Source organism: Vigna angularis, chromosome 10 (assembly GCF_016808095.1).
Source record: "Vigna angularis cultivar LongXiaoDou No.4 chromosome 10, ASM1680809v1, whole genome shotgun sequence".
Taxonomy (NCBI): domain Eukaryota; kingdom Viridiplantae; phylum Streptophyta; class Magnoliopsida; order Fabales; family Fabaceae; genus Vigna; species Vigna angularis.
Genome location: NC_068979.1, coordinates 12,645,445 through 12,671,866, shown reverse-complemented (window position 1 = coordinate 12,671,866; position 26,422 = coordinate 12,645,445). Strand labels below are relative to the sequence as shown.

The window sequence follows — 26,422 nt, the reverse complement described above, 5'->3', positions numbered from 1 at the left end:
ATTAGTGAGTTGAAACCCACCACGGGTTATTGGGTTAAACATGTTGGCTCACTAGCTCATTTAATTATAAGTTTTTTTTTAAAATAAAAAAATTACAATTTTTTTAATTCAATTCTAAATAAAAGACAATTCAAAATAATAAAAAAAGTATCACACCATCCCAGCGTAATCCAAAAACATGTACAAAAGGTGAACAAATAAGTTTTTAATATTAATAATATTTGTATTACTTGTTCATTTATAATATTAGTGTCTTAAATACATAAATCTATAATATTTTCCTCTCTTGAAATATCTTTTCTTTATCACCATGTACAATATAATACAAAAAATACTAAATAGTTCATCATTAAAACACAAAATAATAAATAATTAAATTAAATTAGGTGGATTGATTAACTAATCTGGCTCAATACGGGTTCAACTTGGTAAACTAAGTTAAAAATTAAGTGATATAAAGAAATTATATTTTTTTTCAAATTCAACCAAACTCAAACTCGTTAGGTTAGCCCAGATATTACCACCCATTTTCACATCCCCCAAATACAGAGATTTCTGTTTCACCTTTTTATACATAATCCTTCAACTTCAAAAAATACTTCTTTTGTTAGTTTGTTTAAGAAAACCCTGTTTCATTTTTTTTTATTAAACTCCTGTTCTTGTATGTTTTCAATGTTTTTCGCCGCAGTTATGCACCCTCTGTTTTACCTTGTACTTGTTTAGTTGTCCCAACTGGGTATTGATGGGTGTATCTTAATGTCGTTAACATGCGTTCGTGGATGTGGTTTGCTTCGCCGCCAACGCCAGTGCTTCAGTTTTGTTTCTTCCTCTGCTTCTTCTGCACTGATGATGGAAGACCACGTGTTTGATGAAAGTCCCAAGTCTTATGCTAAATTTGTGATTGACAGGCCTGTGCTCCAAGTTCCCGCAACAAGGAGGGGTTATTTTCCTTTAGTGTCTAGGGTGCTCAAATCACTGAGTTGGAGGGTGGCTAGAGAAGTAAGGTTTGGGAGTTGGGTTGACAGTCATGGGTTTCCTCATTCAATCAATTGTTTTAGGATTATGGTTCATGCGTTTGCTTTGGCCGGGTTGCGTTTGGAAGTGTTTGCTTTGCTTCGAGATGTTGTTGAGTTCTGTAACGAGGCCAACTACAACACCTTTGAATTGTTTTCAGCTTTGCTGGATTCACCCCATCATGTTGAAAGATCCGGCGTAGTATTTGAAGTGCTTATGAAAGTGTTCGCATCCAACTCTATGTTGGAAAATTCTCTTAGTGTCTTTGTGAATGCTAAGAATGTTGGGCTTGAGCCTCATATAAGGACATGCAATTTCTTGTTGAAATGTTTGGTTGAAGCGAATAGAGCGAAGTGTGTTAGATGGTTTTTTGAGGAATTGAAGGACCGTGGTCCATCGCCAAATATCCACACCTATACAATCATGATGAACTTTTATTGTAGTAATGTTGGGCGTGATTCAGATATGAGACAGGCTGCTGCGATTCTAGGGAAAATATATCAGATTGGGGAAAAACCAACTGTTGTCACGTATAGTACTTATATTCATGGACTTTGTAAAGTTGGTTGTGTTAAGGCAGCGCTGATGTTAATTCGCAATTTGAACAAACAAAATCAGCCTCTCAACAGTCATTATTTTAATTCTGTAATTTATGCGCTGTGTAAAAGAAGTGACGTGTGTGAGGCTTTGCAAGTTTTTGTAGAAATGAAGAGCTCTGGGATATTGCCAGATGTTTATAGCTACAGCATATTAATTGATACGTTCTGCAAGAAAGGGGACCTAATAACATCTTTTCACCTGTTGGAGGAAATGCAACGCTCCCAGGTAAAACCATCCATTGTTAGCTACACCCCCCTCATCCATGGTCTGTGCAAGAAGAATCTGTTACAGGATGCAGTGATAATATTCCGCAGTATTGGTGCTTCTAGTGTCAAATATGATCAGATTATTTATGAAACTTTAATTGATGGTTTTTGCACGCAAGGTGATGTGGATTCAGCCATCAAGCTTTTAAAGAAGATGACCTGCTATAATTTGGTTCCTTCTGCTTCTAGTTACCGCAGTCTAATTGAGGGATACTACAAACTAGGACTATTCGATCAGGCATTGGGTGTTTTTGAAACCATGCTACGAAATGGTATTTGGCCAGATACTACCGCATGCAATTATATTCTTGATGTATATTGTAGGGCAGGTTACTTCAACGTAGCCTTGACTTTGTTGAAGAACTTCGAAGAACATGGATTTAACCTCAACCAACATTCATATAATGCAATCATCGGTAAACTTTGTAAAGAAGGTTGCCCAGAAAGAGCATTGGAGCTCCTGCCTAGAATGCTTAAAAGGAATGTACCTCCGGCAGTTGTTAATTATATAACTCTTATATTTGGCTTTGCCAAACAGTCAAATATAAAAAGGGCTATGAAGTTATTCACCAGAATGACAGAAGTAGGGATCACTTTCAACATTGCCACATATACAATTCTTATGAGTATATTTAGTCATAGTGGCAACATGCATGAAGCATATGCCATTTTTAAGGAAATGAAAAAAAAGGGTTTGCATCCAGATCAGATTTCATATACAACTTTAATAGCTGGCTTTTGTAATATTAGAGAATGGAGAAAGGCCTGGGCATTATTTGTAGAAATGTCGAGGGAAGGCATATTGCAAAATGTATTTACTTATACTTGCATGATTGATGGATTTTGCAAGTCAAACCGGATAGATTTGGCCACCTGGCTGTTTGATGAAATGAACAGAGCTTCAGTTATTCCTGATGTTGCAACTTACAGTGTCCTCATTGCTTGGTACCATAAGCATGGGCACATTGGCCAAGCACAGAAGCTATATGATGTAATGAAGGAAAAGGGTGTTTTGCCAGATGATATAATTCATAATATTCTAGGTCTGAAGGCATCTAAAGTTCAAGAAGGTTAGGCAGCGGTATTAGGGCTTCCATCATATCCAGCTGGTATGTGTTTTGACATAATTTCTTGTATTTGACATTTTTATCATCATATGACCTGTTACTAAAAGCTAGCCTGTTAATTGATAATCCACTTCAAATGGTAGTCATTATAAAATCCTCTAAGGCTGTATCACTATTGACATTCCTCTTAATATATAGGTTTTGTCTTCCGAGTGGGCTGGGCAGGGTTTAGTATACTTAATTGTTATTTACGCACTAGTTTATAACAAATTCCCCACTAAGGTATTCTGTGACTAATATCTGAACTGACATTTTTGAAAGTCAATAAAATTATATGTAAAACGTTACCCATAATTTGTGTATGCACATGAAAATTCACATATATAGGCACACCATTAGGTTTTTGTTTATGCAAAATAGTGTGTAGAACATTTCCAAAACAGAGCAGGAACTACCAGTGTAAAAATGATATCGAATCATATTCATCATCCTCCAACTTTGTTGAATGAAATTTCAAGATTAATTACATGTGTTATTCTTTAAGATTTTTGTGTTTTCATTTAGTGTATGAAAAATTCTTTTTTTCATTAATGGTTCCTATGCTTGTTTTAATTTTTGTGAATTACCAAAATTCTTTACCTGTTACAATAATAAATGGACCCATTTTATCATCAAGTTGAAATATTCTGTGGATGTTGGTGTTGATTAAATTATGGAGTGAATTATTCTTTAGATATAGAATTAATAGTAATGATGATTATAGTACTGAAAGTATAAAAAAAATATTACTGTTAATCCATTATTATAATTGTCAGAATTTTGGCTTGCCATGTGTGTCACAGCATAAGAAGATTGAATATTTATTTATGGCGCTGAGATCCAAAGGAGACATATTGGCTGGTAAAGAAGGTCAATTTTGCTAAGTATATGGCAGCCTATCAATACATGAGTTTTATTTGGTGACTCGTGACCAAAAGTAATTTGGCTTATACCATCCAAACAAAACTCATTTTTTCATTTTTGTGTCCAAATTTTATTCTTCTTTGAAGTTCTAAACTAATTATGCTACCATACACCTATCTGACTAACCTTATGCTGTAGTAGGCTCATATGAAATGCTTCATTTTGTTAGATGAAACCATGTGTTTGGCTTTGTTTTCTTCTTTATCATGTTCATGGCTTCCTGCTATTTCATTCTGATATTTCTTTTGATTTAAATCCCTTTGCAGTCTTTGGCTCTTTCCTCTGGTGGACAAATGGATCTCACTCCTTTTCCACTCTATACTTTTTGCCCAACTTATCGACTTTATAATTTTATATGAAAAATCTAATGCTATATCACATCACCACTTGAACTAATGCAGCGCTACTTCTTTCTATTTGCATTCTTGGCTTTAAAGACATTTTCATTCCAATGTGCTTTATTTTTATATGCATGACTTGATTCTACTTTTTTTTTTTCGATTTTTGGTCAAATAGAATTAATATTGAACATGGTTCTTGTGTCTGCCACTTTATCTATCAGTTTCTGAGTTTATCCGGTTACCATATAAGCATTGTTTTTGCCTCAAATGCTTGCAGATCTTTGCCCGGATACAAGTAAAGGAAGACACTGTTTGTAATCAATGTCCTGAAGCAAATGTACGGTCATGATTCCACCTTACCTTTAAAATGCTTGCTAGATGACAGATTATGAGCGCTTGGTGTGCATAGCATTGGAAAAAACACTTGCATCAGTGCCTGATGTTGTTTATTGTCCAACATGTGAAATCCCTATGTAGAGGATGAAGCATTGAAGCCCAGATGCTCGATGCCCAAAATGTTTTATTTCAAGCTTTTACAGCCTTTGCAGAAAATGCAGCTACACTGGCATACCATGCATGAGTGTAGATATGAAGCTTCAGATTTTTCTGGTATGTTATTTGGATCAGAAATTGGATAAATGGTTTAGTTGTTAGTGGTTCTTATAGACTCACAGTTATGAAATGTTTTTTTGGTGAATGCATAGGTAATAGACTCTTATAACCAGCATTTACTTATATTTTACAGGTATACTATACATTCTTATGTAGTTGAATGATGGTGAGATGTTTAAACTTGATCTACTTATGAGAACTATTCATCTGATATTAGATTGATGAAAGTCAATGTCAATAAAATTATTGGGTGGATTAAGTGTAATGATGCTTACTCTTACTCCTATAGTAATTAGATCTCCTTAGTGCCATCCATTTGTAGGTTCTCTTGAACTTTTAATTTCATAATTACTAGCTTATTCTTTATCCTTTTTTCTTCATGTGCTTGATCCCATGAGATCAGGGAGGGATAGAGAACACTAGTAAGGGAGATTGATTGAAAATGAGGGTCGTACAAAACCATGTGTGATGCATGCTCTATGTATAGAGCTTTATTTATCCTTTTCTTCATCTGCTTGGTCCCATGAGAGCAGGGAGAGATAGAGAACACTAGTAAGGGAGATTGATTGAAAATGAGGGTCGTACAAAACCATGTGTTATAAATGTTCTATTTATAGAGCTTATTATCAAATGTGACAGACAATATCAAATGAAATACAGTCACATCATACGTAAGAGATACAAATCCAATGGAGAAGCTGTAGACAAATTGGCAGCATACATATACCAAATGTGGGAGCAATCAACAGTACTATCTGTTCAGGAAATATGTGAAGTTACTAGTTAGTTAGGCTGATTTTGTAGGCTGCCACATGTCAGTAGTTTGGAGGATAAATTTGTTATGGGTCAGTTGAGTCAGTTTTGCTATAGGTGGCAACTCTGATCTGCTGGGATGTCTTATGATTGATTCATAAAATTCTTGTAGTTCTTCTCTTCATCTCAATAAAGTTTTCAGAACCTTTCTTTACGTGGTTCCTATTTCTCCCTCAAGTTCTTCGAGTCTTTCGTATTCCTAGAACCAGAAATTTTCATGACAATTGGTATTAGCCTTCATGATCCATTTGGAAGTTTTTCTGCCATGGTGGAAGCTACTCGTAATGTGGTGCAATCAAGGATTTGGAAGAACACATGTGTGCAAGATCAGAGTCTTGGTTAATGGAGCTTGTTGGGTCATTGCAGAACACTGTTGATGATTCCCAAATTCAAGAATTGCTAAAATAGAATGCAGAAGATATTCATGGCCCTTCCACTAGTGTTGTCTCTAGAGGTGAACGTCCTTATGTTTCCTCTTATTCTTGCGGAACAAGATTAGCTAGAATAGATTTTCCTCATTTTTCTGGTGAAGTTGTCTTGTCAATCAATGGATATGTCAATACAAAAATTATTTTTTAATTCATAATACACTTGGTGATGTTAGAGTAGAACTAGAAATTGTTCACTTGGAGGATCATGCATCAGAAGGGCACACAACATTAGCTGGGTTGCAACTTGTTTCTCCATTGATTTTGTGGGAAGAATATACTAAGCTGTTGGTTGAGTGGTTTGGGGAGGTGTGTGATGATACCATGACCGAATTGATGAGATTGAGGCAAAAGAAATTTGTTTTTGAATATAATAAAGAATTTGGTTCCATTGTTAATAGACTGAATCTTAGTGAAGAATACATGTTGAGTAGTTTCTCAGGGGGCTTAAAGAAGGAAATCCAAATGTTAGCATGTTTCAGCCTTCCACTGTTAGAAGAGCCTTTATTTTGGCAAGAATGTACGCAGCCTACCAATTCCCCTTCTATTCAACCTACTTTGATGCCTAAGCCTCAAAAAGTAATCTTAGGATCCAAACCTATATTCACTATTAACCCTCTAAATCCAATGCTAGTTATAGTTTTGGTTCTAATGTGGGAAATGGTACTAAAGTCAAACCTAATTGGAGTCTGACACTTGCTTATATGAGTGAAAGTGGGACTAAGGGACTGGACTTTATTTGTGAGTGCTATATTCTCAAGAACATAGTTTGACCTGTAAGACGATTCAGGTGCATGTTTTGGAGGTTGAGGAGGAGAGGGACTTAATTGAATCTATAGACCCTGTTAGTAGCTCTTTTAATGATTGCAATCAAGAGTCACCTCAGATATCAGGAAATGCGTTGACTGGTGCCACAAATTTTAGGATCATGAGAATCATAGGGTACAAGCAAAAGAAGCTTTTACACATTTTGATTGACAATGGATCTACACACAATTTTCTGGATGTTGATATGGCTCAAAAATTGAGGAACAAACTCTAATACAAGTGGTGGTAGTTGATGGTTCTAAGTTGACATTTCATTAATGGTTAAAGAAGGGTTTACATGGACTATCCAGAAGGCAATGTTTACTTCATATATGTTTTTTTGTTCCAGTTGGCTACTTTGATATGGTGTTAGGGATTGAGTGGTTGATTACATCAGGTGACATAATCTGAAATTTTGGCAAGATGACTATGGAATTCAGAATCAAAGAGAAACACACGTATTGATGGGCCATCTAATAATGGTATCAAGTTTTCCAAGAACCAAAAGTTTGATAAGACTTTAGTGGCAGGAATGCGCATTTCATTACTACAACTCTGTGATGAGGGAGGGAGGTTTGCTGCAATCACTCACCACTCATGAAGATCAGTCAGTAGTACCACCTGCAATTTTGATCAGCTTCTCCAGCAGTTTGGTGACATTTTCCACGAGCCAACTCAATTGCCACCATTTAGGGAAGGTCATGATCACAAAGTACCACTTGTTTAGGGAGCTAATCTGGTTAATAAAAGACCTTATAGGTATTGTGAGAAATAGAGAAGATTGGGAGAAAAATATCCCTTGTGTGTTTAGCATACACATAGGGTAATTTATTTATATTGTAAGATATGGGCCAATGCCCTTAATACAGAATAGGCTAAGCCCAAATAATAGAAATACACATCATAACATCTAACACTCCCCCTCAAGCTAGAGCATATAAATCATATGTTCCAAGCTTGTTACAAAGATAATCAATTCTAGGTCCTCGTAAGGACTTAGTGAATATGTCTGCCAACTGGTTGCTTGAGTTAACGAACTCAATCTTGATATCTCCTGATATGATTTTCTCTCGAATGAAGTGGCAATCAACTTCAATGTGCTTGGTTCTCTCATGGAAGACAGGGTTAGAGCTAATATGGAGAGCAGCCTGATTATCACATATAAGTGTCATGTGAGTGACATCTCCAAATTTCAATTCACTAAGCAATTGTTTAAGCCACACAAGCTCGCAAGTAGCTGATGCCATAGCTCTATATTCTGCTTCTGCACTGGACCTTGCCACAACACTTTGCTTCTTACTTTTCCAAGATATCAGGTTGCCACCAATAGAGACACAATATCCAGAAGTAGACCTCCTATCAGAAGGGGAACCAACCCAATCAGCATCTGAATAGCAAACGATTTTTGTATCGTTGTTAGGGCCATATAGCAAACATTTTCCAGGTGATCCTTTAATATACTTCAGTATGCGAACAACTGCATCCCAATGGTCTTCACATGGGGAGTTTAGAAATTGACTCACCACACTAACTGCGAAGGAAATGTCAGGACGCGTAACAGTAAGATAGTTTAATTTACCAACTAATCTTCAGTACGGATCTGAGAAAGGCTCCCCCTGATTTGGTAGGAGTTTGATGTTAGGGTCCATAGGTGTCTCAACAGATTTACAGTTCATTAACCCTGTTTCTTCCAAGATGTCTAACGCATACTTCCTCTGAGATATGACAATACCATCATTGGATTGTGCTACTTCAATACCCAAAAAGTACCGGAGTTTGCCAAGATCTTTGGTTTGAAAATGATGACAAAGGTGTTGTTTCATCTGAGAGATGCCAAGATAGTCGCTTCCTGTGAGAACAATATCATCGACATACACTATTAAGTAGATACATCCAGCACTTGAGTGGCGATAGAACACTGAATGATCCGCTTCACTGCGAGACATACCAAATTGTTGAACAACACAGCTGAATTTACCAAACCAGGCCCGAGGAGACTGTTTTAGGCCATATAAGGATTTGCGAAGACGACATACCAATCCAGATGACTCCCCCTGAGCAACAAAGCCAGGCGGTTGCTCCATATAAATTTCTTCATGCAAATCACCATTTAGGAAAGCATTTTTGACATCAAGTTGGTAAAGAGGCCATTGTCGAAGAGCAGCCATGGCAATGAATAGGCGAACAGAGGTCATTTTTGCCACTGGAGAAAAAGTACCATCATAATCCAAACCAAAAATCTGTGTGTAGCCTTTGACAACCAGTCGAGCTTTCAGACGATCAATTGTGCCATTAGGGCCAACCTTGATAGCATACACCCACCTGCAACCAACAACAGATTTTCCAGATGGTAATTGGACAAGCTCCCAAGTTCCACTTTTCTGTAAAGCACTTAATTCATCCAGCATAGCTTGACGCCAGCCAGGATGAGTTAAGGCATCACCCACAGATTTAGGAATTGACACAGAAGAAATGGATGAGAGACAAGTGTAAAAAGATGGAGATAATCTGTGGTAACTAAGAACAGTATAATGGGGGGAAGGGTTATGGGTAGAGCGTATACCTTTACGGAGGGCAATAGGCAAGTCAGACTCATTTGCTGGAGCCGGAGGAGACACACGAGGCGGCACTGGAAGTGAGTCATGAGGGAGACAATTGCGGCGACTATAAACCTGAAGGGGTGGTGGTGAAGGACAATCCTGTGGTGAATGAGAGTCTAAAGAAGGAGGAGACAAAATGGGATTAGCATCACCAGGAGGATCACAGATAAGAGGAATATCAACAGTAACAGGGAGAGGTACAAAACTAGAAGAGAGATGTGTAAAGTAAAAAGAAGATTCATCAAAAGTGACATCAGCAGAGATAAAATGACGATTGAGGGAAGGGGAAAAACACTTATAGCCCTTTTGTGACCGTGGAAATCCTAAGAAGACACATTTGTGAGACCTAGGAGATAACTTATCAAGACCAGGACTAAAATCATGAACAAAACATGTAGACCCAAAAACTCTAAGAGGTAATGGATGTAAAGGGTCTTGAGGAAATAAGATAGAATGAGGGATTTTGTTATCTAGGACGGAAGATGGCATATGGTTGATAAGATAACATGCCGTGAGAACAACATCACCCCAAAAACGTGAGGGTACTTGACCATGAATGAGAAGGGTATGAGTTGTTTCAATAAGGTGTCTATTCTTGTGCTCAGCCACCCCATTTTGTTGAGGGGTATAAGCACATGAGGTTTGGTGAAGAATGCCATGAGAAGCCATAAAATGTTTAAATGGTTGAGAAAGGTATTCACGGCCATTATCACTGCGTAAATTTCGAATAGAAACCCCAAGCTGTGTTTTTATTTCATTAAAAAAAGATTGGAAAATAGAAAACAACTCAGAACGATTCTTCATTAAAAACAACCAAGTACATCTGGAATAGTCATCAATAAAGGTAACAAAATACTGAAAACCTAAAGTGGACTTAACACGACTAGGTCCCCAAATGTCAGAATGAACCAATGAAAAGGGGGACGACGCCCGTTGTGAGACACTACTAGGAAAGGAACTACGAGTATGCTTCCCTAACTGACAAGACTCACACGACAAACTTGATAATTTTGACAACCTCAGGACAAGTTGTTGTAGTTTGGCAAGACTAGGATGACCTAACTGAGCATGAAGAAGGGATGGTGACTCCATGATTACGCCAACATGTGGAGAAGGGCGAAGATGATAAAGGCCATGAGACTCACATCCTGTGCCAATCATGTGTTTCGAACTCTGGTCCTGCAACCAAACAGAATCTTTAGTAAATGAAATAACACAATTAAGAGTACGAGTTAGACAACTAATGGACAATAAATTGAAGGGAGACCCAGGGACATAAAGTACATGATCAATGGATATGGATGGAAAAATATTAACAGTACCAACACCATGAGATGAAACTCTAGACCCATCAGCCATTGTTACCGAGGGTAAGTTATCCGGACACGACAAAGAAGAAAACAAGGACTTGTTACCAGTGATATGATCGGTGGCGCCTGAGTCAAGGACCCAAGGTCCGAGGGAGAGAGAGTGAGTCAGACCAACAAAAGGTGTACCTGTACGTGCAACAGATGCAGATGTAGTGGAACTAGAGTGCTGACGATCCTCATACCATTTGAGAAATTCGTTAAAGATTGCAGGTTGGTCTACGGTATTAGATGAAGTAGGATGGTCGGTAGACGGTGATCGGGGAGGTGGATCAGAATTAGCCATTACTACAGGTCGAGGAGGACGTCCATGAAGCGCAAAACATCTATCAATTTTGTGGCCTAACTTGCCACAGTGGTCACATTTTGGATGTCCTTTACTTGGCTTGCGAGACCGACTTCGATCATCACGTTGGGCAGCCGTAACAGAAGAATCATCAATACGAGGAGATGTCTCAGTGACGGGTTTGCCTGGTATACGCAAAAGAGCATAACAAGTAGAAGTAAAGTTGGGTATGACAAAAGAACCCAAAATCTGATCACGGACATGAGAGACATCATCAGAGAGTCCGTATAATGCCAACAACATGAAGAACTTTGATCGTTGTTCCAATTCTTCAATAGGAGTGGAAGCAGGAGGTAATATATCATTAAAATCATGAAGAAGGGCATGAATTTTACCCAAATATTCTGCTATGGGACCATGATTGCGTGGACCAATAACAGTTAATAGGTCTTGACAAACACCATAAAGACGCTGAGTATCATTGGTGTATAACAACTTTGCTTGTGCCCATACTTCTGAACATGTTTCATATGATCGAAACATTTGTTTCAGTGAGGAGTGAATGGTGGACTTTAGAACAATGCATAACTGAGCATCAATTTTCATCCAGCGGGAAGTGTCATCTATGTTAGGAGTAGTCACATTTTGGGTAAGATGATCTAAGTACCCCTGACTCTTCAACCAAAGTTTGATGTCGGATGCCCATGTTGCATAATTTGTGCCATCTAACTTGTCAATGGACAAGTGTACATTCACATAATTGGTGTATATTGAGGGATCAGAAGATGAGCCACCAACAGAGGTGTTTGTAGACGAGGAAGACGCCATGGAGAGGGAGAAACCCTAAAAATCCAAAGTGCTCCGATTGACGCAACGACCACAGATCCAGAAAGAGGGCGAGGAGGCGATCATGGCGGTTCTGATCGGCGGCGGAACTCTCCGGCGACGCGCCGGCACGCGCGGCGGGAAGCGGCGGCGCGTGGAGGCACGTGGGTGGTCCGTTCGCCGCGATCGTTGGACCACGGTGGTCGCCCGGCCGAGACGATTCCGATGGTGTGGTCGGCGGTCGATTCTGGAACTCCGGCGACGGCGGCGGCAGCGGCGGTGGCGGCGGCGACAGCGGCGGTGATGGGTACCGTAGACCTTGGAGTTGGCAGGAACTATTCCTGTGCTCTAGATACCATGTGAGAAATAGAGAAGATTGGGAGAAAAATATCCCTTGTGTGTTTAGCATACACATAGGGTAATTTATTTATATTGTAAGATATGGGCCAATGCCCTTAATACAGAATAGGCTAAGCCCAAATAATAGAAACACACATCATAACATCTAACAGGTATGCAAAAAGCCAAAAGGATATCATTGATAAACTGGTACAAGAATATTGAAATATGGGGTCATTCAAAATAGTATCAGTCCATTTGCTAGTCCTGTGATTTTTTGGTGGGGAAAACGAACGCTCATGGAGGTTGTGTATAAATTGCATGGAATTGAATAAAAACACTGTGAGAACTAAGTTTCCTATTCTCTTGGTTGATGATTTGTTAGATGATCTTCTTGGATCTTCAATTTTTCCAAGGTTAACCTTAGGTCTGGGTATAATCAAGTGAGGATGGATTCTCGAATGTACACAAGACAAATTTTAGGACATGTGGAGATCACTATAAGTTTGTAGTGATGTCATTTGGCCTCATTAATGCTCCAAAACAACCATTCAAGGGTTAATGAATTAGGTGATTCAAAGTTCTTAAGACAATTCTTATTGGTCTTCTTTAATGATATTCTGGTCTACAGAAATAGTATGGAAGAGCACTTGGATCAGCTTAAATAGGTATTGCTTACTCTTAGAAGCAATTACTTCTTTGCTAGGCTGAGAAAATGTTATTTTGTTGTCAATAAAGTCGGATACCTTGGTCATTTCATCTTTGGTTCAGGTGTATCCACAAATCCAAATAAAATAGAAGTTATGCTCAATTGGTCTCTTCCATAGACTATTAAACAACTGAGAGGGTTCCTTGGTGTTGCTAGCTATTATAGGAGGCCTGTGAAAGGGTATGAAGTAGTAGCAAAACCCTTGACTGGCACGTTAGAAAAAATGGATTTAGTTGGACTCAAGATGCTAAACTGACATTTCAGAAACTAAAAGAATTGTTCAGTTGTACTCCAGTTTTAGCTCTTCCTGATTTTTCTGAACTTTTGCAGTGGCAGTTGATGCCTCAGGCTGTGGGGTAGGGCAATTATTATGCAAGAGCAACACCCTATATCAACAATCACTACCCACATATGAGGATTTATTAGTTCTTGTCTTTGTTATTCAGAAATGGAGACATTACTGTTTGAACATGCATTCTATCATTACAACCTTAAGTGCATATTGGATCAGAGGTTGTCAACAGATTTTCAGCAAAAGTGGCTAGTTAAACTCATGAAGTTTGACTGCTCAACTGAGTATAAAAAGGGGCAAGACAATATAGTTGTTCAACTTGAGAGTGTTAGAATATTTACCCTATTTATCATGATTATATTGAATCTAGAGTTACTCTATTTATCATGATTATATTGTGTCTAGAGTTACCCTATTTATCATGATTATATTGTGTCTAGAGGGCTTGATTGATCCCTCTCATAATCTTTTATTTATAAGAATAAATTGATACAAGAATACATGATAAATAAGGTAACCCTAGACACAATATAATCATGATAAATAGGGTAACTCTAGACACAATATAATCATGATAAATAGGGTAACTCTACACACAATATAATCATGATAAATAGTGTAACTCTAGACACAATATAATCATGATAAATAGGGTAACTCTAGACTCAATATAATCATGATAAATAGGGTAAATATTCTAACAGTTCATGCCTTTTCAAGAAGAGATGTGGCCTAATACAATTGTCATGGGTGAAAGATACTAACTTACAAAAGCTAATCCAAAAAGTACAAGAGGGATCATGATAGGTTCCTAAACTGGGAACCTAATCAAGAACTCCATCACAGTCTCTCACACCCAGAAAACAGAGAGAAATATATGGTGAATTGTGTATTATTAACAGAAAAAATAGTGTGTGTATACAAGATCCAGAGACATAACCCTCTTCACAGGTCTATGGCCTGTTAACAAACAATGTACTCAAAAACTACCTTCTAACTATCCAAACAATCTATTTATACAATTCCTCTACCTTCTATCCTAATCCCATTTCCCATTATACCCTTATATCCCAAATACCCTATATCTTAACATTCAACTTGTCATAAACACTACCAATGGCAACATGGTGAGTTGAGCAGAAAGGAAAAGTTAGCAATTGGCAATGATCTAGCATTAAGGGATGATATATTATTGAAGTGGATGCATGCTTCTGCTGGAGGAGGACATTCAGGAGTCAATGCCACCATGAAGAGGTTTAAAGTTGTTGTGTATTGGAAAGGGTTGATCAATGACATCAAGAAGTTCATCTGGCAATGTTCAATTTGTCAGCAATGTAAATATGATACTGCAGCATCTCTTGGTTTACTTCAACCTCATCCTGTTCCTGAACAAATTTGGCAGCATGTCACTATAGATTTCATTGAGGGCTTGCCTAATTCATTTGGCAAGAAAGTGATATTTTTGACGGTAAACAGGTGAGCAAAGCTTCACATTTTATGGCTTTGTCTCATCCTTATACAACCAGTGATGTGGCTCAATCTTATATGGATAATGTGTTTAACTTACATGGGTTTTCTAGTACCATCACTAGTGATAGAGATTCTATTTTTTATCAGTTAGTTTTGGCAAGATTTTATGTCCTTACAAGGGTCCAGGTTCAACTTTCATCCAGTTACCATCCTCTTACTGGTTGTCAAATTGAGGTGGTAAATAGATGATTGGAAACATATATGAGGTGTACATGTAATGATGGTCCTCACAAGTGGTCAAAGTGGCTGCCGTTAGCTGAATGGTAGTACAATACCTCCTACCATACCGCTACTAAAGCTACTCCTTACGAAATGATGAATGGACAGCCAACTCAATGAATCTTCCTTGCCTTCTTAGAGAATCAAAAGTGAAATTGGTGGACACGAGCTTGGTCAAAAGAGAACAATAGATAATGAAGTTAATCAAGTGCCACTTAAGAAAGGATGAAACAAGTTACTAATAAGCATAGGAGTGATAGACCATTCAAGATTGGAGATTTTGTCTATGTAAAGTTGTACCCATAAAACAAGAGAACAATAGATAATGAAGTTAATCAAGTGCCACTTAAGAAAGGATGAAACAAGTTACTAATAAGCATAGGAGTGATAGACCATTCAAGACTGGAGATTTTGTCTATGTAAAGTTGTACCCATAAAACAAGTACCCGTGGCATTTAGGAGCAACTCTAAGCTAAGTTCTAAGTATTTTGGTCACTTTAAAGTTTTCAACTGCATTGGCATTGTTGCTACAGGTTGTTGGGTTTATCAAGGAGGAGGTTGGGGAGATACAAACACCAATGAGATCTGAGTCCAACCACATACGAGATTGACACCAATCTCTACCCAAAACCTTAAGACAATGAGTTAATGGGTCTTTCACCTTTACATAGTGTTCTACTTTCTAATTTCTATCTAATGTGGGACTTGGACTCACACATGGATTCTCAACAATCTCCCCCTCAAGGGTGAGTCCCTTCCACATTGGTACACTCCCCCCTTCAACGGAAGCATTCCCAACCAATCACAACCATGAGTAGCCCTTCGTACCGCAGTTTATCTTAACGGGACATGCTTACCTGGAACCCTTCGCCAAGAAGACTTTCGATATAGGGACCATTGTACTCGTCTAAGTCGGTCACCAAGATGAACCATCGACTCTGATACCACTGTTGGGTCTATCGAGGAGGAGGTTCATTGGAGAGACACAATACCAATGAGATCTGAGCCCAACCATATAAGGGATTGACATCACTCTCTACCCAAAACCTTAAGGCAATGGGTTAATGGGTCTTTCACCTTTATAGAGTGCTCTACTTTCTCATTTCTATCCAATGTGGGACTTGGACTCACTTGAATTCCCAACTCACAATAAGGTTCACAATGTGTTCTTAAGAAACATGTGGGCAACTTGGTTACTACTATCGATCTCCCTTACCAGCATGAAGATGTTTTTGCTGAAAAGGAGCCCGAAGCTGTTCTGGATCGTATGACAGTCAAGAAAAGAGGAATCTCAGTTACTAAAGTGCTTGTGAAATGGAAACACCATCTACCAAAGGATGCAACTTTGGAATAGTACTATGATCTGAAGAAGAAATTTCCAGCTTTCCAACCTTGAGGACAAGGATTCTTTCAAGGGGAGGGCTACGTTAGGAAATATGTGAAGCCATTAGTCAGCTGGGCTGATTTTGTGAGCTGCCACAGGCAGTAGTTTGGAGGATAAATCTGTTATGTGTTAGTTGTGTCAGTTTTGCTATATATGGAAACTTTGATCTGCTGGGGTTTCTTGTAATTGATTTCTAAAATTCTTGTAAGTCTTCTCTTCATCTAAATAAAGTTTGGAATCTTTCTTTACGTGGTTCCCTATTTCTCCCTCATGTTCTTCCAGTCTTTTGTCTTCCTAGAACTGGAAATTTTCACAGCACTATCGTAGGCAAAATACTTAACCAGTAGGCATAGTAGTTAATTGTGTGCAATAGCGTATTGCACACTATGATGTTGCGTCCCCCTCTGTTCCTGTAACTTATGCCACCTTGCACCTTGCAATAATTGCTTAAGAGATCATTTCTCAGAAAAAATTCCAACCAATTGTGTCAGATACTGGTACTATTACTCTCAGGTGTTGTAGGTTGTTCTGCCCCTAAAACCTGTGTTGTTTTATGGGTAAGGGAGGGGGGCTCAGAAACTTGCCCACCCCAATAATCTGACCACTTTTCTAGCCCATTCTGATTACTTCTTTCTGCCCTGCCCTGTATATGTTCTGCCTTGCTCATATGCATCTAACTAGCCTAGCTCTGTTATCTGGCACCATCGCAGTCTGTTGTTTCTACCCAGTTCACTCTCTCACTGTTCCTTGGTCTCTCCTACTTATTTTTGTGTGTTAGGATTCAATTGTAATGTCCGACACTTGAGTGTCCTATTCGAAATGAGATTATAATGCGCGGTTAATTAGGCCTTGGCCTCTTCAACTACAAATATCTAGCTTTTAGTGAGGTTCTCATAAGGTTTTTATGAGTGGTGTCAAAGTTGGTTGATAATTTCTTGGAGAAGGATATCTATTAAGGGGCTCAGCAGAAAGGTTGAGTGAACTGGCTTACAGTGCAGTCGCCTCTGGGGCAAGCTTATAGGGACTGTGTTTGGAATCTCTAGCATTGCATTGTAGTTTCTTGGTCATTTCTTTGTCATGATGCGAGTCTAGTATGTTGCTAGAGTCTATTGCTCTTGATGTTCAAATACTATGAGACGTGTCTTTCTATTCTATTATCCTTTTTCTTGATTTTTGGCAGTAAATTTTTAACCAAAAAAAGGCTTACAGTTTTCTGATTTTTGTCTTAGTATAGGACTGTCAAAATTTAAATCATTTAAAGGAAGATTGAAAGCGTAGGGATTGAGAAAGAGGAATGAAATGCTCAGTATGAAAGATTGAAAGCGTAGGGAATTCCAAGCTATGCCCTTCTTGTGACAGCAATTTCCCGAACTGAAGGTTGTAACAAAATGAAATGTGGTAATTGTGAGCAATACTTCTGTTACCGCTTCAACAAAGCAATTCATCCATCAAATCCGGATGGACATTTAAGGTATTTGGCTTCTTAAAAGTGAAAGCACTGTCAAAATTCTTCTGCATGATTTGTATCTGCCAAGATTCAAATTACAGACTTCTTTATGAACTCACTTTTTTTCCTTATTCAAGGGATGGCTCATGTGAGCTGTTCCCCCGAGCAATGGCTGAGTCCTGGCAAGAGCGGAAATCATCGCCAGGCAGTAGGACGATTACAGGCCGAGCTTTTACCTCAGCGTGGCTTGGCATGTCCTAATAGTCGTCAATTTAATGTAAAGGTGAGTAAAGTTTTCTGTTTGTTTCTTACAATTACTTGAAACTATCTGTTTGAAGTTTCAATGACACTATCATTGTTGAGTTACTGAATTAATTGAGACTGTGGATTGATTGAGATTATGAATTTGGTTAGTTTGTGATACAGCTGCCGGGAGCTCTATTATAATATCTACTAGAGAAGTGACCTTCCAGTTTTTAATCTACTATATATTTTGGAGAGATACAACTATGTTAGATGAGTTTTACTATTATGGATTTAAAGGTAAATTTTTTGTTCTTTATTTGAGTGGATTTGGAAATAAGTGAGAGTAGATTTGGAAGTAAAATTTGTGAGAATTAGTATAAGATTTGATTGATGTGACAGATTAAAAAAATTTATTTCCAAATTCACTCTCACTGACATCGAAATTCACTCAAATAAACAACAAAACATTTACCTTCAAATCCTCTCAAATTCATTCAATCATTTTTTCCAAATCCATTCAAGTGAATAGAGTGTTAATGTTAATCTTCTTAAAAAAAATACGAAAGAAAGAACAAAACAAGTGATGATTCCTGAATAAAAATTATGTCAACGCAAAAAACAAAAGACGAATATGGTTAATTTGATTCAGAATTTTATTAAATGTATTACCTACTTATCTCCTTTTCTTTGGCAACATCACAAGTGCAGATGGTTATAGAGGAAAAGCTAAGGCAAATGTGGTTAATGGAAGGAGATATTTGCAGATCCGATGTTCTTGTTCTCCAGAATTACTCGTGTTTCCCTTTTCAGAGGTGTATATATATGTATGAACATGTGATTACTCCAGCACCTGTATATTTTCTTTCCATGGGTACTAGAACTGTTGTGTTATTAATATTTTATTGTTTGCTAATTATATTTAATAATTTCAAATGTATATAATAAAATTAACAACTAATAATAAATTTACCGAACTTAATTTGATTAACCCTTATTAGCTCGTAGGAATACGGTTGGTACCGAGAACCTGAAAGAAACGTGTTGTTAGCTCCCATTTATGTTGTTAATTTCTGTTAGGAGCAAGTAACTTATATCTATAACCCTAACAAGAGTCTTAATGTTGTTATGTTCCATATTATATAATGAGACCGTAATTCACGAATCTGGTTCAAGTAAGGGGAAAGGAGAGAAGTAGGAATGACAAATAAACATCACTTTAGTGAGCATTGTCCGAAAATCTATTTTTGATTTGATGGAGAATTTTGATATTGAACGGACATGGATATAAGTATGTATAATATTTTATTATTTTAATTGAATATGGGATAGGGGTGGGATGTATATATTTTTTTATTCGTCATGTTATTCATTTTTATCTTATTTTTATCTTCGTTTAAATTATTAAAATAATGATAATCTTTTAAGTAATCTTATATATATATTAGACATTTTTTATTTTTTCTAATTGTTTGATTTATCATGAAATTTATTTACATCTCCAAGATATTACATAATTATGTTCAAATAATGTAGGTCAATTAAATATTTTTTGTCTTACATTTGATTATTTTTACTCTTTTTTACTATTTTTATTTGTTATATATTTTCTTTTCACATGAAAATGTTTAATACTTGCAATTTAAGTGTTCAATAACAAAATTTTTATTTATTAAATAAAATTAAAAACTTATCTTGTTTATTATCTTATTATTAATTTTTGTTTTATTTGAATATTTTTTTTTGTTTTACTGAAATAATTTTCATTATTTTTAGCCAGATTAATATTTGAAAAGTTTTTAGATTTCTAAGTTATTTTTCATCTTATAATACCTTTAATTATATATTTGGTTTTTTTGCTATTTTATTTAATTGTATATAAAAAATGTTTCTAAAACATATTTGATTATTTTTTAATATTTTTATTTGTTTATTTTTATCATATAAAATACATTTTTGATATTTTTATATAATTATTTTTGTTTACTAACTAATTATGATACGTAAAATTTTATCATTATAATTGTATAAATAAATTTTATTTACTATAATATAATAATTTAATTTAATTGTTATGAATTTTTGTTATCACCAGGCAACATATATTGATAGTTCAAAAAATAAAAAATCTATATTAAATTTTAATTATTATTAGTTTAATCTTTGATCTTGGTGTGATTTCGATGAGTATTATAATTTTTATTAAGGTATAAAAAAAGAGATTTCATTAAAAATTAAAAAATTAAAAATTTGAAGTAATCAAACATTTAAAATATTTTGATCATTTAATTCGTTTTCATTTTTGTTAAGAAATCTCAAATATGTCTTCTTATTTTTATGTCTCAATTTGGTCTTTAATTTGGTAAAATAGGTATAATCAGACCCTAATAGTTAACTACGTCATCAACTTTAAATAAATAGTGACTAGGTATGTTGGAAAAATAGGTATGTTCAAATTAGTAGCTTAATAAATAATTTTGTGATGTGATTTTTTTTAAATAGAAAAGGGGGAGTATTTGATAAAACAAATTTTATGGCCAAATCAGGGATTCAACTCGTGGCTTCATTCACTATCTTTAGGTATTGAAAGAGCAATTAAGGAAATTATGGTTCATTTAGTAAACTTTTTTGTTTCATTGGAAAAGTTGGTTCATTAGAATGGAAGGGCATTGAAGGTCAATAAATGTTCTTCTATTGTAGTTTATGATTGATTGTTCGGTGATTTTTGCCGTGATGTGTTATAGTATTTGTGTTTTGGGAAAATAAATTATTGGGGTTGAGGTATGATTGTTTAAATGTTGGGAATATAGAAGAACCAAGGTAAAGGACATAGAAAAAGAAGAAAAACCAAGACGAGGAATGTGGAAGAATAATCACTAGTTTAGGATCCAACAACATAACTCACCTACTCCAATTAGAACGATGAAGAAGAACCAAGATGAAGAACGTGGATGAAGAACCACTGATTTAAGACCTAGTGACATAGCTCACATACTCCAATCAAAATAATGAAGAATTGAGATGAAAAACCACTTATTGAGGGCTTCAACCAAAGAGAGGAATTAATTGATACCTATTTACAAGTCTATTTTATTGTATTTTAAAATCAAATGCCACTTATTATAGATGTCCACTTCATCATCTTCAAATATTGTTTTAGCCAATTTAACGGTAAGAGCATGGTTGCACTTATTTTTCCAAATTATGGATCAAATTGAGATAAATAAAAATAAGATGACCTATTTGAATTTTTCCTAAAAAATAGGGATCAAATTTTTTATTTGAATATTTGTTTGCCTTTTATATCTTTTTTAAAATGTTTTCAAAATTTTATCAACTATGTTTCATTAACATTAAAAATTTAATAAATGTTTTTATTTTCATAAAATTTTATTTGCTATTCTAATTTGAAATGGCTACACTTATAATATATTTTTAAATATTGATATTGAAGAAACAAGATTATCATTATTTTAATCAATTGATATTGAAATAGTAAGAAATTCAAGTATAAAATCATTATCCAATAAGGATGGGATGAGAAAAAAATTTATATCCATTGAGTTTGAGATGGGAACAAGAATGATTTTTTTTTTCTAAAAATGAGTATTGGATAGCAAAATTATTCTCGTCTCACCCAAGTGTCATCCGTGGGAGGAGACTTTGTAAGGATTCAAATGTTTATATTACCCAATTTTTTCTTTTTTAAAGAGGCGTTTATAGAAAGGTTTGAAGTATAAATATTTTATGCTTTCAAGTTTGAAAATGTAGTATACTGGTGAAATTGTAAGTATTAAGGATGTTCATTTTTGCGTTTAATCTCGTTTGGGTTGAGATTTGTGGCTTAAATATAGTAAGTATTTGATTTATTCTTCATTTTGATTTGTTTAAGTAGTTAATTCATTTGAAATGTTTTAGTCTTGTTGAAAATGTTTAATTTTGTTTTAGTACATTAAAACGTATTTTAATATGTTAAAATATTTTTAGACTTGTTATGTATGCAAGGAAAAACAATTTAATCCATTGAAAGCATAAAGTAATAGATTAAAATCATTTAAACATTATTTTGAAGTTTAAAGGTATACAATAGTGTTTTAATAGATTAAAAATTTGCAGCAAGACATCATCTTAATGGATTAAAACAAATTTTAATATATTAAAACCAATATTATCGTATGAGTTATCTTAATCAATCTTTCTATATTTCGAAGTTACTCTACTCATCAATGGTTTCAAGATCATATATGGAACAAATGTTATGATAATCTTTATATTATTTTTCCTTCTCATCTTGTACAATAACTTACTATTTAGGTAATACAGTTTTTTTTTTCTAATTGATTGAGATTGTCAAATGTGTTGATGAGGTTTTATAAATAAGGGTAAAAATTTGATTCACATGAATTAACTCATTAGTTATGAGTTAAGTTAAAAATGAATTAACTTAATCAGTTTATTTTTTACTTTTTAGTGAGTCAAAATTTTGTAATTCAGTTTGATTAATTAAAGTTGTTGAATTACTTAATTTTTATTTTTTTTAAATAAATTGAATCAACTCATTATTTTATAGTCATGCAATTAAAATGTTTATTTATCTTATCAAATATTAGTATAAATATAATAGTCAAAAATTAAATTATTAACCTAAATAGCTTACAAACAAATAAATTAAATAATCTAATATTTAAAAAAGACCAAATTATCACCTTATATAAAAGAAGTAGTAAATAATCATAATAAAAATTTATAAAAATAATTTTGATTAATTTAATCTAGTAAAACTTGTTTTACAATTTTGATTAATTAATTTAGTCTAATAAAGATTAATTTTGAAAAGAAAATTAAAGCTCAACGCATTTCCCTCTTAGTTTATATCTAGAACAAGAGTGACATATAGTAGAATGTGACCTAATTATCATTAAAGAGAACGAAGAGTGATAGTTCATTGATGGTTGACAAATTAGTTTTTCTGGAATTCTTGAATGAAATTAGTCTCTGTCTGCAACAATATTGCATGTGTATTTCGGTGGGTGTGAATGTGTTAAATACATTTTTTATTCAATTCTTTATGAAATAGGAAGATCTCGTGTAGAGATATTTTTCGAATCTAGAACCTGTTCCTTTACATGCCTACTCCACCCCAACAATTCACTTGGAAAATGAGTAAGAATATATTCTATGAAGATTTAAATTATTATTTAATGAAATAATAAGTACATTTTATATCTTCAAAAAAATATAATAATGATAAACACTTTCTATGTTTAGCACTCATTTAGTTTAAAACTGTCCATGCTTTCACATTCTTCTATTCCAAACTCCTTCTTTACAAATTGTAAGGTTTATTAATTATTTATTTTACTTTAATCCTTATTTAAAATAACTAATTTATCTTTCTTACACTTACAACCTTTTTTTATAACTTGTTTGAGAAGACTATGACAAATAAAAACATACATTTATACATATATTAAAATAAGGATATTTTAGACTAGGTATATCAATGCTTTATATTTATTAGCTTGATGAATCTTAAACATCAATAATTCTAGGGTTAAATATATTATTAGTCCCTCAACTATCAAGCGTTTTTATTTTTCGTCCCTATTTCAAACTTTGTACGATTTGATCCCTCTCCTTAAGGAAACCATAATTTTTGGTCCTCCAAAACAAACAGCGTTAAAATTCAGGTGAGCTGGCTAACGTATAGGCATGTGGGATGGCATGTATCCTTTCTAACATTTTCCACATGTGTTTACATTTTAAATTGAAATTGATAAGTGATTAAATCAAATGACGGAGATAAGGGTTTATATACTTACTAAGTATTGGGTTAATTGGTAAAGTTTGGTTCACTGTGTGGTCTGAAGGTTGAAGAGCAAAGACGATCATATCATTTCAGCTGGAAAGAAGGTTGAAGGTGAATCGTAAAAGGTTGGATTTCATCTTCTTCAACATTGGTGTAGTTGGTCACGTAAGTTCATTTTCCTCTTTCGTTTCGTGTGAATGGATGGATTTGGGATATAGGGTTTTTGTTGGGAGTAGTCGAACTTGATTTAGTTTGGAAATTACTGTTGAAGGGAAATGGAAGCTGAGAGAGGAGGAAATGGTCGCACGCGAAGGAGTATTGGTTCTGGAATGTCCCAAACATGTGGATCCTCCTCTCACTTAGCTTCAAAAAATTGTGGTTGTGGGGAAAGATTGCTGCTGTTGAAGGCAACTACATTGAAGAACAAAGGGAAACTATTTTATAGATGTAGAAATTGGGCAGTAAGTGAGAAAATGTTTTTCTTATTGTGATGAAGTTTGTATTCGTGATTTGTAATTTCTTTTGCAGAGTAATTCAAGTTGTAACTACTTTGAATGGGTTGATGAAGGAGACTCTAAAATTGAAGGAAGCTTACAAAGGATGAGTGAAGAAGTTGAAGTCTGTATTGAAAATGTTGTGTTGGATCTAAGGAAGAAGAAGGACAAGTTGAAGAGGAAATTAGAGCAAGAGAGAAAAAAGTTCAAAATGATGTTGGTCTTGTTTGTATTGTCATTATGGGCATTAACAGTGATGTTTTGTATTATGTTTGTGCTGAAGATAAATTGTAATTAGATTGGTAATGTTGTGTTGTGGATGTACTTTGAAGTTTTAAATTCAATAAAATGTGGACAGCATATGTGATTACTTTGTGTTATGTGCATTTCTGTTATGTGATTATAGTTGTTATTTTAAATCAAAGAGTTTGACAACATATCCACAGTTCACAACCTAATGTAAGTCTTTCAATGATGCATAGTTTATAAAAATCAGTTACACCCAAAATCTCAACCAGTAAAAGCATTATATTGTTATGCGTAATTTGGACATGTGAATGAAGTCTTGATTTCAAGTATAAAGAATGACCAAGTATCATTGGATGTTGATGGTTTATATAAAAATGTGACAAAAATACTTATAACATCAGAAAGCACAATGTGACAAAAATACTTATAACATTAGAAAGCACAATGTGACGGCAGAAAGCACAATGTGACAGCAGAAAGCACCAGTATTGAACCTGATAAGGTTTTTCACTTATAACATCAATATTCCAAGATTATTGAACCTGAAAACATACATCAAAAATAGAAACTCTGTCTATTATGAGATGCCAACCCCCTACTGCTTTGAAAATAACTACTCCAACAAGTAATTTAAAGCACAATGACTGAAATGGACAGTGAACAATGAAGAGTAAAATGTCATCCAAGTACAGAGCATTGCATTCAACAAAAATAACACAAGAAATTACAGAAGTGGTTCCCGAGCACTTTAATTCACACAAGAAGTGGTCCCCGAGTACTTTAATTAACATTGGATGTGCTACACTATATGACAAACAAGTTGTCCAAAAAATACTGTGCCCACTACAAATGGTCTCCCTAAGTGGGTCCCAATCAGTACATTATAGCATTAAAAAAAGTGTGTGGATGTCAATTGCAACTCGCTTGAGACCCTAGAAATTGTGCAGCCAATCTTGAGGATGTTTTTCTTCCCCCTTCACGCATATGTGCAGCCCGTCTAAGTTGTGATGTTGATGCAACCCCTGCATCTGTGCCTGCTCCCATTCGTGATGTTCTTTGACCTTGTGAGGTTGATGCAGATGGTTCACCAGTCGCTGCAGTTCTTCTTGCAGATCCTCCCCTTCTAGTTGATGCAGATCCTCCCCTTCCACCTGATGCAGTTCTTCTTGCAGATGCTCTCCTTCCAGTTGATATAGATTCTCCCATTGCAGATGTGCCTCTTGTGTCCTGTGAAAGGCTTAAGGTAGTTAAATTTGACATAGTTATAAATAAATGAACTTGTAAATAACATGTTCAGGAGGAAGTACTTGCTTTTCTGCCCCTTTTTACAACTTCTTACATTGTGTCCATATGCATTACAACTGCTACACTTTATACCAATATTTTTCTTGGACAACTTTGAATGGCTGACATATTCATCAGCTTCTCTTCTTCTTAACTTTTTAGGCCTCCCAAGAGGTGTTTTATAAGTGGGTGGTAGTAGTGGGGCAGTGTCGGATGTAGGCCAAAGTTGTTGTCCATTGATTGGAATTATTTCAGGTGCATAACAAGTGTGATAAACATGTTTCTTGTAATATGGATGAACATAATCTTCTGGGTTTTTTAATTTATAATGTATGGCAGCAACAGCATGTTTACAAGGTATTCCTACCAAATCCCAAAAGTAACAACTACAACTATGATTACTTATATCAACTACAAACTTGTCCATTGTAAAG

The 26,422-nt window shown here is 35.2% G+C and overlaps 1 protein-coding gene across 4 annotated transcripts; it reads left to right on the top strand.

Moving 5' to 3' along the window:
• The first annotated feature begins 616 nt into the window (after positions 1 to 616).
• LOC108334709 (pentatricopeptide repeat-containing protein At3g22470, mitochondrial) lies at positions 617 to 19,090 on the top strand. Of its 4 annotated transcripts, none has more exons than XM_052869800.1 (6): positions 617 to 2,989; positions 4,529 to 4,588; positions 4,729 to 4,860; positions 17,692 to 17,933; positions 18,047 to 18,192; positions 18,864 to 19,090. In XM_052869800.1, the coding sequence occupies exon 1, from the start codon at positions 757 to 759 to the stop codon at positions 2,953 to 2,955; it is 2,199 nt and encodes a 732-aa protein (XP_052725760.1). In that variant the 5' UTR covers positions 617 to 756; the 3' UTR covers positions 2,956 to 2,989; positions 4,529 to 4,588; positions 4,729 to 4,860; positions 17,692 to 17,933; positions 18,047 to 18,192; positions 18,864 to 19,090. The 4 variants fall into 4 exon arrangements, with proteins under 4 accessions (XP_052725760.1, XP_052725759.1, XP_017426117.1 ...); XM_052869799.1 differs by adding an exon at positions 18,336 to 18,452 and having other exon boundaries at positions 4,529 to 4,860; XM_017570628.2 differs by having other exon boundaries at positions 4,529 to 4,860; positions 17,697 to 17,933.
• Positions 19,091 to 26,422: the final 7,332 nt, after the last annotated feature.

Coding starts and splice junctions, on each gene's coding strand:
- LOC108334709 (XM_052869800.1), top strand. CDS start 757: ATGTCGTTAACATGCGTTCGTGGATGTGGTTTGCTTCGCCGCCAACGC.